This window comes from Diceros bicornis, chromosome 31, assembly GCF_020826845.1.
Source record: "Diceros bicornis minor isolate mBicDic1 chromosome 31, mDicBic1.mat.cur, whole genome shotgun sequence".
Taxonomy (NCBI): Eukaryota; Metazoa; Chordata; class Mammalia; order Perissodactyla; family Rhinocerotidae; genus Diceros; species Diceros bicornis.
The window spans coordinates 26,384,721-26,398,766 of NC_080770.1; the positions used below are offsets into that span (position 1 = coordinate 26,384,721).

General features: G+C 40.9%; 1 protein-coding gene across 2 annotated transcripts in view; it reads right to left on the bottom strand.

The window, feature by feature from the left end:
* Nucleotides 1–1,893: 1,893 nt before the first annotated feature.
* Nucleotides 1,894–14,046, bottom strand: part of TTC17 (tetratricopeptide repeat domain 17) — a 118,543-nt gene continuing 106,390 nt past the window's right edge. For both annotated transcript variants that reach the window (XM_058527119.1, XM_058527118.1), the window contains 3 exons: nucleotides 6,454–6,573; nucleotides 4,697–4,840; nucleotides 1,894–3,091 (listed from right to left, as the gene is read on the bottom strand). In XM_058527119.1, the coding sequence (XP_058383102.1) occupies nucleotides 2,960–3,091; nucleotides 4,697–4,840; nucleotides 6,454–6,573 (396 nt within the window). In that variant the 3' untranslated portion in view covers nucleotides 1,894–2,959. The remainder of the gene's footprint in view (nucleotides 3,092–4,696; nucleotides 4,841–6,453; nucleotides 6,574–14,046) is intronic.

The window sequence follows — 14,046 nt, forward strand, 5'->3', positions numbered from 1 at the left end:
GGGCGGAAAGCTGTCAGAACTCCAACAGCAGGAAGGAGAGGCACACATCAGTTGCATTGTTTGTCAATCATTCAGCACTATTTACTATACAACAGGTGCTGCATTCAGTGCTAGGAGACACAGACATGTGACATAGGAACACATATGGGAGAGACAAGATCAACACACTTGAAAGCAAACAGGGAACAACAAAGAATGAAGTGCTTACTAGAAATAACTTATACATGGAAGAAGTATCGTAGAGCAGTTAAGAGCACTAATTTGGGGCACGAGTGTAGGCAAATCTGAGCTTGGTTTCAATCTGAACTCCAGCACATACTGTGTGACTATGAACCAGTGACTTCACCTGTGAGCCTCGCGTCTCTCATCTGTAAGACAGAGATAATATCGCCTACTTCCTTTTGTCATTGTGAGGATTACCGGAGCTCATGGCTGTCTGTAGCATGGTGTTTGCGAGTGCTGCCTCTAGAATAGACTCCTTGGGCTTAGACCTCGACTCCATCACTTCCAAGCTGTGATCTTGGGCAAATTAGTTAATCTCAGTCTCGGGTTTCCCATTCTTAAAGTCAGAATAACAACAGTACCTATACTATTGGGTTGGCCTGAGGCTTAAATGAGTTTTATCCCATGGAAAACTTGAAGCTTGGAACACGGCAAGAACTCGATGCAACTGCAACAAGAAAATGACTGCTGAATTATTTACACAAGAGAAATGAAAACCTATGTGCACACAGAAACCTACGTATGAATGTTTATTGCCCCTTTATTCATAATCTCCAAAAGCTGGAAATATCCCAGTGTCTTCCAACAGGTGAATAAACAACGGAATACTATTCAGTAACAAAGGGTAATGAACTACTGATTTATACAACATGGATGAATCATCTCAAGTGCATTATGTTAAATGAAAGAAGTCAGACTCAAAAGGCTATAATACTAGATAATTCCACTTATAAAATATTACGGAAAACTATAGGGAGAATAGACCAGTGGTTGCCAAGGGTTAAGGGTGGTGTTTGACTGCAAAAGGGCACCATGAGAGTCTTTTGGGGGTGATGGAAGTTTTGTATCTTGATTGTTGTGGTGGCTGCAAGACTTTGTGCATTTTTGAAAACTCATAGAACTGAACACGAAAGAGTGCATTTCATTGTATGTAAATGAAAAAAGCAAAAACAAAAAACAACTGTTGAGTGCTTCAGGAAACACTATATGTCAAACTGTGGAGAGGTGGGGAAGCAAGGAGTGCCCTCAGACACACCAGTTATTTTACAAGGATCCCCTTAGTGAATAAAGGCTCACTTTATTCAGCAACAAATGAGCTCGTTATTAAAATACATAAGACAAAGCTGTTTGGAATTAGCTGGACTTTGGCTGCATAAGAGAGAATTCACAGGTATGTCTGATTGCTCACCTGCGACTAAGAAATGACAGTCTGTGCTAGAACCAAATGCTCCAAGTTCAGCGACCCAGTATTGAGATGACTGGTGTCTGATAATGTTTTAGGAAAGTCTACAGAAATCCTGTCTTCAGCGGAGTCCTGTCCCAAAGGGAATGCTCAATTTCATACTGCTATGACTCTCAGTGAGGTTCTCCATGAAGCTTACCTGGGTGAACTTGAGGATCAGTGCTCACCTGAGGGGACATGATGCTGTGGCTTAGATTATTTTTCCTTTTCCAGGAAGGTCCATCATATACCCAACTTGGAACATCTGCTGATGGTGCATCTTTCTCGGTCAAGTGTATCATACTGATAAGTTCATCAACCATAAAACCTAGAGATGGATGGTTTCTCCCCTCACCTTGCTGTTGTGGAAAGCAAGATCAAGACAACCTCGGACTTGAGAAGATCAGGTCCAGAGTTATAGTTAGGCTTCAGAGCTGTCCGAATCAGCCTGGTTCTAAAGAAAAACCACACTACAGACCTCTTTTGCTCATAAACAACTTTTATTTTTGTTCTCAGTATGTGCCCTTGAAGATTCCAAAATGCCTGGAGTTTCCGATTCTCCTGGGACCAGAGGTAAAAGCATTGTACGAAAACACTCAACCTTGGCTCTTCTCTCTCTTGAGGAGCTAAGTGTGAAGGCCTCAGAGAGAGGGAGCTGACACTCACACCTTATTCCAAGATGGGTAACACAGTGAACAGAGAATTAGTAGAACATAGAATCAGTCTGTAGAGGGCTTCAAATATACATATTCTATATATATAAACCTGTTATATAGGATTTCAACTTATTGGTTTCCTTGTGATTTGTAATTAAAGTACAAATGATATAGATGTTGTACATTGCTGATTTCCCCTTCTCAGCCCCCCTCCCTCCCCAACATAAATAACATTACAAAGGTCAGGTGATCCTAAGAGTTTTTGTTGTTGTGGTAAATATTTTGTTTTTAAAATCATTTTCCCCTTCTTCCCCTGCAAACTACCTCTGAGAGTTTGTAACACAGCAGCATGGAACGGACAAGACCAGGGATAGCATGGAGATCTACTGGGGAGAGCGCAGAACATTGCTTCTCACTGACTGGCACCTGATGGGCTTTTGCATTTCCATTGACAACAGAGGCTACGGCAGGAAGCAGAGAATGTGCAATGCGGTTTTGTCCTCCCCCAAAAAGGAGGCGGCCAGCTGGACCACTGAGAAAAGCCCTAAAGGCATCGAGGTTTTGGAGACGGAGCACAGCTCCGGAAATGTCTTGGCTCAGTATTTACACAATATCTTTAAGCTGCATTTTCCTTTTAAGAAATTTGTGTTTCTGCGGTTGGCTGGGGGAAAGAAGGAACTTAAAAACAGAAACAAACCGATTCCCACAAATGGAAAAGTCCTGTGTAAGTCTTACTCAGTTATTTTCACACACATCATTAAAAGTAGATACTGACAATGATTGGTTTCTTTTCTTATTCTTTTTTTTTTTTTTTTTTTAAAGAGAATGAGAAAAGAAAGAGGGAGAGAGGAGGAGAGTGCTAAGGAGCCCGCCGGCCCTTCTTCAGCATCAGGTGACATTGGATGGTCTGGATTCGGTTCTTGGCCGGGACGAACTCGGGCTGCAGCTTCAGGGTCGATTCATACCACACCAGTGCTTTTTCAAACTCTTCCTGTGGGAAGCAAAGGGACAGATGTGAGAGGGAGACTGCCACCAGACTAAATATATACTGTGACTATCTTCTCGAAAGCACCTCTGTGCCAGTGACAATCTTGCAGAATTTTCTCAGTGGGTCTAAATCTCTGAGGAAAACTCTGAGGTCTTGAAGGAAACAACTACCTCCATCCCCACGGAACATCAGAATGCCAACTGCGGCAGAGCCCAAGAACCCGAAGGAAAGTGGAAATCGACTTCACAAAGGTTTGACCCAACAACGGGATGGTGGGAATCGTGCTGGTAACAGTAAGAACTAACATTACTGAGTACCTGTTGGGTGGCAGGCCCCGTGCTAGGTGCTTTATGAAATCCTCCCAGTCGATCCTCACAGAAACCTCTAGAACTATGCCTGGCAAATGCTCATTATGCATCTGCCTGCATTTTCTACTGTGGCTGGAAAGATGGAAGTCAAGTCAGGTATCTCAATTAGACTTGTAAATTTTGAAACAGTTTTTTATTCTCTCTAACATTTAAAAATATGAACGTGGTTTGGAAATGATCACTGCCATACTGACGGCATTAATCTTTTACTTAAACTAATACTCCCAAGGAGGAGCTCAAACCAATGGGTTAGATAACTCTTTCTGGCCAAATGAGAGGCAGAATTCTTCACTCATAGTAGCAAATTTCACATTTACTGTGGACGAAAATAGATTCTTCAATTTTAAGAAGCAGAGAGGGAATCTGCACATTCAGCAATACCAACCTGGCCAAATTATACTTCCTGCCTTTGAAGTCAAAGATGACACATAAAAGTTATAGCTTGAAGCTGCTCGTTCTATTCACCTTTATTGAGAGTACCTTGGGAACAGCCCCCTGGGGGACACCAGCTTTAGATGAAAGTGGATGGCACGATTCTTATGTTAAATTCAGCTATGACAGCTTCTGGGGGACCCCTGGGATTTTAACTTCTGAAATCGGTCCTTGTTTTGAATGGAATGAGGGTCCTGCACGATGGCTTTGCCATTTTCTATGTACATGGTCCCATGAGACCAGCGGCATTCCATCATTCATTAAACATTTGGTGACCATCTACTATGTGCCAGATGCTGTGAAGTGCTGGGAACAGGGAGATGAAGAGGAGTCTTTTCCCTAAGAAGCTCCTAGTCTAGGGGGAAAGACAAATACTTAAACAAAAAATTATAAAACAAGGTGAAAATACAGCAGAGAAATATGCACAGGGCACCATGAGTGCAATGACAGGCACCTGCCCAACCTGGAGATACGAGAGCGCAAGTGTGTGTACATGCATGTGGAGTGTTAGCTACGGTGTTCTGGAACAGGCGATGTCTCCAGAAAATTGTAGGTAAGTCTAACACTACTATTCGTGTTCAACTCATGGTGAGGAACTACACAGTTGCAAATACCTAGATGACTTTCATGTATTATTTTAAAAACTCACAAACCCCCTATCCATAAAATATTGGAGCTGGCAATTTTAGACACAAAATTTACAGGAATCTGGAGAACACTGACATAGTCAAAGAAGTTTTGAAATCAAAGATGTGCCACTGAGAGAAGCAGCAGAGTTGGTCTGCTCTGCCCGCACCACCCAGCTCACCATCGCCACGTAGACGTTGCCCAGTGTGAAGTGGTTCACGGCAAAGTGCGGCGCGATCTCTACAGCCATGGTGGCGACTATGACGGCGTCGTTCCAAAGCTTCGCGTTGTGCAAGATGTTGGCCAGGCTAATCAAGGGCACGTCCTGGGAGAGGAAGCAGAATGGTGAGAAAGGAAGAATATTGTGCTTTACGTTTTCATTCGTCGCTGTTGTGATCCTAAACAATGCAGCCGGGGTTTCCTGGTAAACGACAGAGCACTGCAACTCAACATGCTAGTCTGCTGTTTGCTACGGGTCTGTGACAGATCAGGAGCTTGCACCAGAAGATAAAGCCACATGTTACTTCCTTCAGTGAGAAAGTCAAAAAAACAAACAAAACAAAAATGTCCATTGAGTGAACAACGGGCTGAGTGAGGTGGTTGGTTTACATTCTGGTGCTAGTGCCTTGTCTCATTGTGGATTGGTAACAGGACCAACACCCATCCACAGACCACGTTTTGAGTCATGCTGTCATAGAGCCACGGTATTTTCTGCAGGGACCACTGCCCCATCTGAAGCCAGGCTGGCAGACTCTGGCCCACAGGCCACAGCCAGCCTGCTGCCTGTTTCTGTAACATTTTATTGGAACACAACATTCTTGTTCCTTTACGTATTTCTGTGGCTGCTTTCACGCCCCCATGGCAGAACTGAATGGTTGCAACAGAGGCTGTCTGGCCTGCCCACATCTCATACTATCTGGCCCTTTACAGAAAAAGTTCCTTGACCCCTGATCTAGAGTCTTGGCCTTCCCCATCGCCTAGCAAGACAGAGCCCTGAAGGATGGGTGAACATGCAGCCACATTATTATCATCACAAATATTTATTCCCTTTAAATGTTCCCTGAGCAACTGCTGCCTGTACCACATTGTACTGGGCTCTATAGAAGATACAGAAGAAACAAAAAAGTGGGCATGCATGTCATTCTATGAGGTCACAGAGGTTCACTAACTTGCCTAAGGTGACCAGCCAGGAAGAGGCAGAGCTGCGTGTAGAAGTCAGCCCCGCCGGACAGGGAAGCCTGTGCTTACACCACGCCACACACGGTCCTCGTGAACAGAGGACACAGCCATGTCTTTAGGAAGCATGAGATCTGGAGATTCAGGCAGAACTCAGCACATGCAGACACAAATGTGCTGTTAAAAAGTTGTACATTCTCAGTCATCCTAGCAAGAACTGGCTTTTTTGAAAAGACTGATGTTACCCAGAGTTAGCTGGGGGTTTTTGTTCTCGTGGAAAAGGCGAAGTCAGACAAAGACCAGGCACTGGCTGATGTACATGAAGAAAAGGAAACGGGCTTCTGTTTCTGCGTCGGGAAGCAAGCTCGAGGCAGGAGTGGAAGCAAAACCAGTGTAAGAGGCCTCCAGCCCCCAGGGCATAGGCTAGACCCAGAACGACTTCCGGGGTGATGCCTGCCTAGGCTGGCGTATGTGCTGTACGTTGGGTGGCTCTGAATACAGGAGAAGGGGTATCGAGTGATGGGATGTCTCACAGTGATGTTGAAGCCCTTCCTCCATGTTCCAACTTGCTGAGGTGGGGAAGGCCTGATAGTGGGTATCACAGGCTTGCGGTGGCAGAAGTGGGTCAGAGGTTCTTCTGCCCTTTCCTAGCCTTTTGCCACTTTCTTACTGGCTGAGCGTGCGAAGGGCTACTTGAAACCTCAGAATGGGCAATGGAAAGGACCAAGGGACAGAAATTCCCACCTTCGGAGTCCCACTCACCTTCATCTGGTGTGGGGCGTAGTGGAGGGCCTGGCGTAGGCAGTCAATTGCCTTCTTCCCCTGGCCTTTGACTCTCCAGTAGAGGGCTGCCATGCTGGAAAGGACCCAGGACGTCTGGTTCTACAAAGGAATGGTCAGCTAAGGCTGATGTCTCTTAACATACTAATTTACTACCAAGATTAAGAACAGTAACACATCATAATGACAATTTAACTGAGTATTTACTAGGTGCTGGAACTCTCCCACACACCTTATGTTCATCCTCCCCTTAATCCTAATAATCTTAAAAGCTTGATTCTACTATTACAGTTGTGCATCACTTAACAACAGGGATACTTTCTGAGAAATGTGTTAGGTGATTTCATCATTGTGCGAACATCACAGAGTGTACTTAACACAATCTAGGTGGTATAGCCTTACACATTAGGCTATATGGGACTAATCTTATGGGACCATCATTGTATATGTGGTCCGTTCTTCACTGAAAGGTCATTATGCAGTGCGTGACTGTACAGCCTTTTTATAGATGAGAAAACTATGATTCAGAGATTTAAATATCTTGTCCAAATCCACTCAACTACTGAGCAGCAGAACTATATTTCATGTCCATGTTCTTTCTTATTTAAATTTACTTAACTTTTTGAACAAGTAACTCATTCACGTTTCAAAATTCAGAAATTATACTGAGTTACACAGTGAAAAGTCTCCCTCCCATCCTTGTCTCTACTATATATAAGTAAACACTATTTTTAGTTTCTTATGTAACCTTCTAGGATTTCTTTATGCTTACACAATCAAATAGGAATACAGACTCCCACTTCTTTTTTAAATGAAGTGACCCATAATGTTCATCTACATTTTGCTTTTTTCACTAAACAATATGCTTGGAGATCTTTCTACATCAGTGTATGGAAAGCTGCCTCATTCTTTTATCAGCTGCATAATATTCCGTTGTATGGATGTACCATTATTTATTTAACTAGATTCTTATTAATGAATATTCTTCTCTCTCCCAATTTTTTACTATTACAAACAATGCCACAAAAATAATCTTCTATAGGTATAATTTTGCATTTGTGCAAAGTGCATTTGTAGGATACACTTCCAGATGTGGACATGCTATGTTAAGGGGAACACATGTGTCATCTTGATAGATATCAACACACTGCTCTTCACAGGACTGTTACAATTTATGTCCCACCAGAAATATATGAGTGCCCCTGTTTCCTAACAGCCTCACCACAGAGTCTGTTATTAAACTCTTGGGCCTTTGAGAGTCAAAAACGTGGTTTCATCTGCATCTCCCTTCTTATGAGTGGAGCTGATCATCCTTTCACGTTTGACAGCCTTCTGCATTCCTTTTCTATGAAGTATGTGTTCTTATATTTGGTTAATTTTTCTGTGAGGCCTTTATCTTATCTATTGGAAAAAGCTCTTTATATATTAGGGAGATTAGTCCCTTCTCTGTGATGTGAATTACAGATACATTCCCTCAGTTTTCTGAAGTCCGCCTTTGGACTTAACGGAGCTCGTGTGATGTAGGTTTTGATTTCCACACAGTTCAGGATATTAATTTATCTCTGAGGGCTTCTGGATTTTCAGTTGTAGTTAGGAAAGTCTTGCTTACTTCAAAGTTATCAAGAAATTTTACCATGTTTTTTCCCCAGAACTTTTACAGTTTCATTTTTCACATTTAAATCTTTGATGCATTTGAAATTTAAGTTGGTGTAAGGTAAAAGATATGTCTCCAATTTTATTTTTTTCCCAGATGGCCTCTAAGTTGTCCCAATATTTAATGAATATTCATCTCTCCCTCCACTGAGATGCTACCTTTACCATATAAAAAAATTCTAGTACTTAATTTAGGTCTAATTTTAGATTAATTCAGGTCTAATTTTAGATTTCCTTGTCTATTTCATTTGCCCCTTTTGATGGATGGTCTCTAACTCCCTGCCATTACAGATGAGGCAATCAGAAAACTTACCATGCTTCCTAGCTTCTTTCTTCTTCCAAGCTCACTTTTTGGTAATTTTACCGTTCTTCACTGTCAGGGGATACAGTATTTATATGCTCTTCTGTCACCCTATTTCCCACTTTTGTTTTCATATTGGTTCTACAGTTAAATATATTCATTGATCACTGATGTCACTTTTGTGTGGTTTCCCCAGTCATCTCCTGGTTGGCTGAAGTTCATCTTCCAGTAGTTTCCTCAAGAAGGGTTCATGGGAACAATATTCTTTAAGATTGTTGTTATGGGCTGAATTGTGTTTCCCCACAATTCATATGTTGACGTCTCAACCTCTAGTACCTCAGAATGTAACTGCACTTGGAGATAAGGACTTTAAAGAGGTGATTAAGTTAAAATGAGGCCACTGATGTGGGGTCCTAATCCAATATGACTGGATTTGTATGAAGGATTTATACAAGAGGGAGAGACACACCAGGGTCACTCGTACAGAGGGACAGCTATGTGAAGACACAGCAAGAGGCCTGCCGATCGCAAGCCAAGGAGAGAGGCCTCAGAGGAAACCAACCCTGCTCGCACCTGGATCTTGGACTTGTAGCCTCCAGAACTGGGAGAAAATAAATATCTACTGTTTTGGCCACCCAGTCGCTGGGATTTTGTCACGGCAGCCCTAGCAAACTAATACAATCATATACGTTCAAAACTTTCTGTCTGCCGTCTTCAAACCTGAAGAACAGCTGACTGAATACAGAACTGTGGCTCATTCTTTCTTTCACTGAATAATCTGCTGACACTGCCCCCTGCCTCTTGCCGTAGATGGCTGCTGCAGAGAAATCTGAAGTTAGCCTGATTTATTGCTCCATCTTAGCGACGTGATCCTTTTGACTGGCTTCCTAAAAGGATTCTTTTTTTTTTTTTGCTGAGGAAGAGTCACCCTGAGCTAATATCTGTTGCCAATCTTCCCCTTTTTTAGCTTGAGGAAGATTAGCCCTGAGCTAACATCTGTGGCAATCTTCCTCTTTTTTTGTATGTGGGTCACCGCCACAGCACGGCAGACGAGTGGTGTAGGTCTGTGCCTGGGATCCAAACCTGTGAACCTGAGCCGCTGAAGTGGAGCACACCGAACCTGAACCACTCGGTCACGGGGCCAGCACCCTAAAAGGATTCTTTTTTAAAAAATAAAATTATCTTTCTTTATACAAAAGAATATATATATATATGATTACATAAATATATATAATATGTAATTATATAAAACATACACTGATGCTGTAAAGTGTAAAATAACAAACATCCCAGAAACTGCCACCCTACCAAAGAATGAACTTGCATCTACCTATGTGTTCTCCTCTGACCTTTCCTCCAGAGGCACGTGCTCTCCTAAATGTTGGGTTTATTATTCCACTGCTCTTCTTAAACATTGTTTTGTCACTCACACACACATGTATTTGCTTCAATGATATAATAATTAGTTTACTTCTTGCTGTGCATTATAAAAATGGTATAATACCATAACCAGTCTTCAGGGACTTAGACTTTTTACTCAGCACTCTAAGATTCATCCATGTCGTTTCATGTAGCTTTAATTCATTCAATTTCCTTGCTGTACAATTAAATGTCCATTAAGTGAATATACTATAATGTAGTTATCCATTTTCTGTAGATGGGGGGTTTGAGTTATCTCCTGTTTTTAAGTCTCTTCTTGCAAATAAATGTACAGTTTCTCTAGTCTAGAGTAGATTCCTAGGAGTGGAATTGCTGGGCCACAGGATATGCAAATGTCCAACATAACAAGAGAATGCCAAATTGTTTCCTAAAGGTGTGACAATTTACAATTCCATCAGCAATGTTTAAAAGTGCCTCTTCGTGGCGGTTAAGTTTGTGCGCTCTGCTTTGGCGGCCTGGGGTTTGCGGGTTCGGATCCTGGGCACAGACTGATGTACCGCTCGTCAAGCCATGCTGTGGTGGCATCTCATATAAAGTAGAGGAAGATGGGCATGGATGTTAGCCCAGCACCAATCTTCCTCAACAAAAAAAGGGGAGGATTGGCAGACGTTAGCTCAGGGCCGATCTTCTCACACACACACACACAAATGTAAAAATAAATAAATAAATAAAAGTGCCTCTTGCTCTATAGCCTTTCTAAGCCTTGGTATCATCAGTGGGGGTAAAATAGCATTTTACTGTGGTCTTAGTTTACACTTGCTGATTATTAGTGAGGTTGAGAATTGTTTGTTGTGTTCATTGGTCACACAAATCTCTCTTTTCTGTGAAACGTTAATATTTTTTATGCATTTTTCTATTTTATTATTTATCTTTCTCATCGATTTATTTATACGTTCTGCATATTAATGCTTGTAGGTTAAGTGTGTCATACATATTTTCTCTCACTCTGACATCTCTTTTTAATTTAAAAAATGTCTTAAATTTTTTTTTGGGAGAAAGATTGGCCCTAAGCTAACATCTGTTGCCAGTCTTCCTCTTTTTCCTTTTTCTCCCTAAAGCCCCGGTACATAGTTGTATATCCTAGCTGTGGGTCCTTCTAGTTCTTCTATGTGGGATGCCGCCTCAGCATGGCTTGATGAGCAGTGAGAAGGTCCGTGCCCAGGATCAGAATCAGTGAACCCTGGGCCACTGAAGCAGGGCAAACTTAAACTGCTGCGCCATTGGGCTAGCCCCTTAAAAATTTTTTTGAACTTTAATATAGTTGAACTTACTAGCATTTTCTTTTATAGTTAGTCTATTTATATCTTCTTTAAGTAACCTTCCTGTACTCCAAGGCCAGACAGACAATCTCTCACATTTCGCTCTAAATTTTAAAGTCTTGTTTTTGACACCTGAGTCCTTAATTCACATGGAATTGATTTTCTGTGTAAGATGTGTGGTGAGGATTGAAATTAACTAAGCAACTGCCCCAGCACAGCTTCCTGAACAGTCCCTCCTCTCCCCACGGACGTTGCACAGTTCTGTGTATGTTAGAGTCTGTTTCCGGGCTTTCTCTGGAGGCCTCCTAGTCATTTTTGTTTATCCTTGAGCAAATGGCATAATGTCTTGTTTTACAATTTTTCGTAAAAGCAAGGCAATTCTCACAACCCTATTCTTCTTTTCAAGAGTGTCATGTCTATTCCTTACCTTTGCAAATAAATGTTAAGAGCTGCTTTGCAAGTGCCATAAAAAAAAACTGTTGGTATTTTCATTGTAATAGCATTGACTCTATAAATCAAATTGGGGAAAACTGACATGTTTATGATGAGTGTCTGCTATCCATGAACATTACATATCTCTCTGTTTATTTAGGTCTTTTAAAATGCCTTTCAGTAAAGTTTTATCACTTTCTGCACACAGGTCTTATGAATTTTTTGTCAGATTTATTACTGGGAACTTTGTATTTTGTAACAATGTAAATACATTTTAAAAATGATGTTTTCTAATATTTTGTTGCTGTATAGAAATGCAGAAATGTAACTTATTTTTATTTATTGACTTTACAGGCAGTCGCCTTGAAAAAAATGTTATTATTTCTAAAAATTTGTCTGTAGATTCGTTTGGGTTTGCTATGTAGATAATCACATCATTTCTGAATAACATTTTGTGTTTTCTGCCTAATATTTATGCCATTAACTTCTTTTTCTTGATTTACATACTTGTTAGGACTTTTAGTACAAGGTTAAAAAGAAGTAGTGATGGTGGGCATTCTTTTTCCTGATTTCAAGAATTATTTTAAATAACCCCCCCATTAAGAATCATATTTGATGCACATGTTGTGTTGATTCTTCTCATCAGATTAAGGAAATTCTTGTCTATTCTTAATTTGCATTAGCTTTACAACATGAATGGTACTGAATTTTATCAAATGCAATCTACTGAAATGATTTCATAATTTTTCTCCTTTAATTTGGTGAATGAAATTTAAGGTTTTCTTAAAGTTAGACCATTTTTGTACTTCTGGGATAAACTCAACTTGGTCAAGGTGCATCTTTAAAAGAAATATGCTGTTGGATTCAGTCTGTTAATATTTTGCTATGGTTTTGATACCTATATCTAGGAGTGAAATTAATCTATAATATTTCTTTCTCATAATGTCTTTGTCTAGTTTTATTTTCAAGGTTACAACAGAATAGTCTCAAAGAATTAATTGGGAAGTTGTTCCTTTTTCTATTATCCAGAAGAGTCTGTTCTGTTCGTATTGTCTGTTCATATTGGGATGTTGTATTTCTCAAAAGTTGGGTAGAATTCACCTGTAAAATCAATAGACCGTATATTCTTTGTGAGAAGATCTTTTTTCAACTGACTGCTTCAATTTATTTGACAGCTATAAGACCTGAATCAGTTTGGGTAAATTACATTTTTCTAGAAATTTGTCTTCTTTATCTGTTTTCAAATTTATTGGCATAAAGTTGTTAATTGTATCCTTGTCTCTCTAGTCTGATATAGCTGTAATTTTGTTTTCCTTTTTTCCCCAATATTGGTTATTTGTGGTTTCTTTTCTTGATTAATTTTGCCTTTTTGCCTTTTCTTGGATTGATATTTTTATTTTGTCCTCCGCTTCTTACTTCATTACTTTATCCTCACAAGTTTGGGATTTGTGCATTCATTTAATGGTTGCCCTTAAACTTTCACTCAATATTTAACTTAAAGTCTAAGCAATATATTAACTCACTCCTCCTGAGTAATAAAAGGGCCTTTGAACACCTATACTCTGATCACTCTGCTCTCAAATGTACATCTTGTACAGTATTTCAGCTAAGTCATTTCTTTTAAAATTCCACAAATTATTGTTTACTACAGACAATGTTTGTTTGGGTTTGCATACTTGTTTATTGTCTTATTTGCTTAGCAAATCTTCTTTAGTCACAGACAGTCCTTCCGTGGCCATCATATAGAAAAGTTCCTCTAGGGTGGAACTCTTGGTAGTAAACTTTTTCCAACTCTTGATCTTTAAGCGCCTTCATTCTTCCATCACTGAGGGTACACAGTTCTAGGATTCTCCAGAATCCTTTCACCCGGCTTCGACAGGTGCTCTGGGAAACAGGCTGTCATTTTAGTCATCACTCCTCTGTAGGTGATCTGTCCTTCCTGTCTCCACGAGGGCAGAGATCTTTGTCTCCATTTTTCTCCACTGGTTTATCCCACACACACAAAACATATTTGGCACATGTTAGGTCTTTACTACATATTTGTTGAATGAATGAATGGCTGCTGTGATATTTATTAAGCTATCATCTCTCAGATGCAAATCCAACATTCTATAATCTGCTTTGGGATACTGTGACTGGAACTCTGCAAACCCTCTTTTTTTTTTTTTAAAGATTTTATTTATTCATTTTTTTCCCCCCAAAGCCCCAGTAGATAGCTGTATGTCACAGGTTCACATCCTTCTAGTTGCTGCACGTGGGACCCGGCCCCGCGTTGGACGGAGAAGCGGTGCCCTTGGGCGCGCCCGGGATCCGAACCCGGGCCACCAGCATCAGAGCGCGCGCGCACTTAACCGCCAAGCCACGGAGCCGGCCCATGCAAACCCTATTTCTCCTTTGCTAACAGGCTTCTTGTTAGGATCTGCAAACGTGTGCACTAGGAGACTGGAAGACAGGAGGGAGAAGGGACTTTTTCTTCCTGTTTGCATGTTG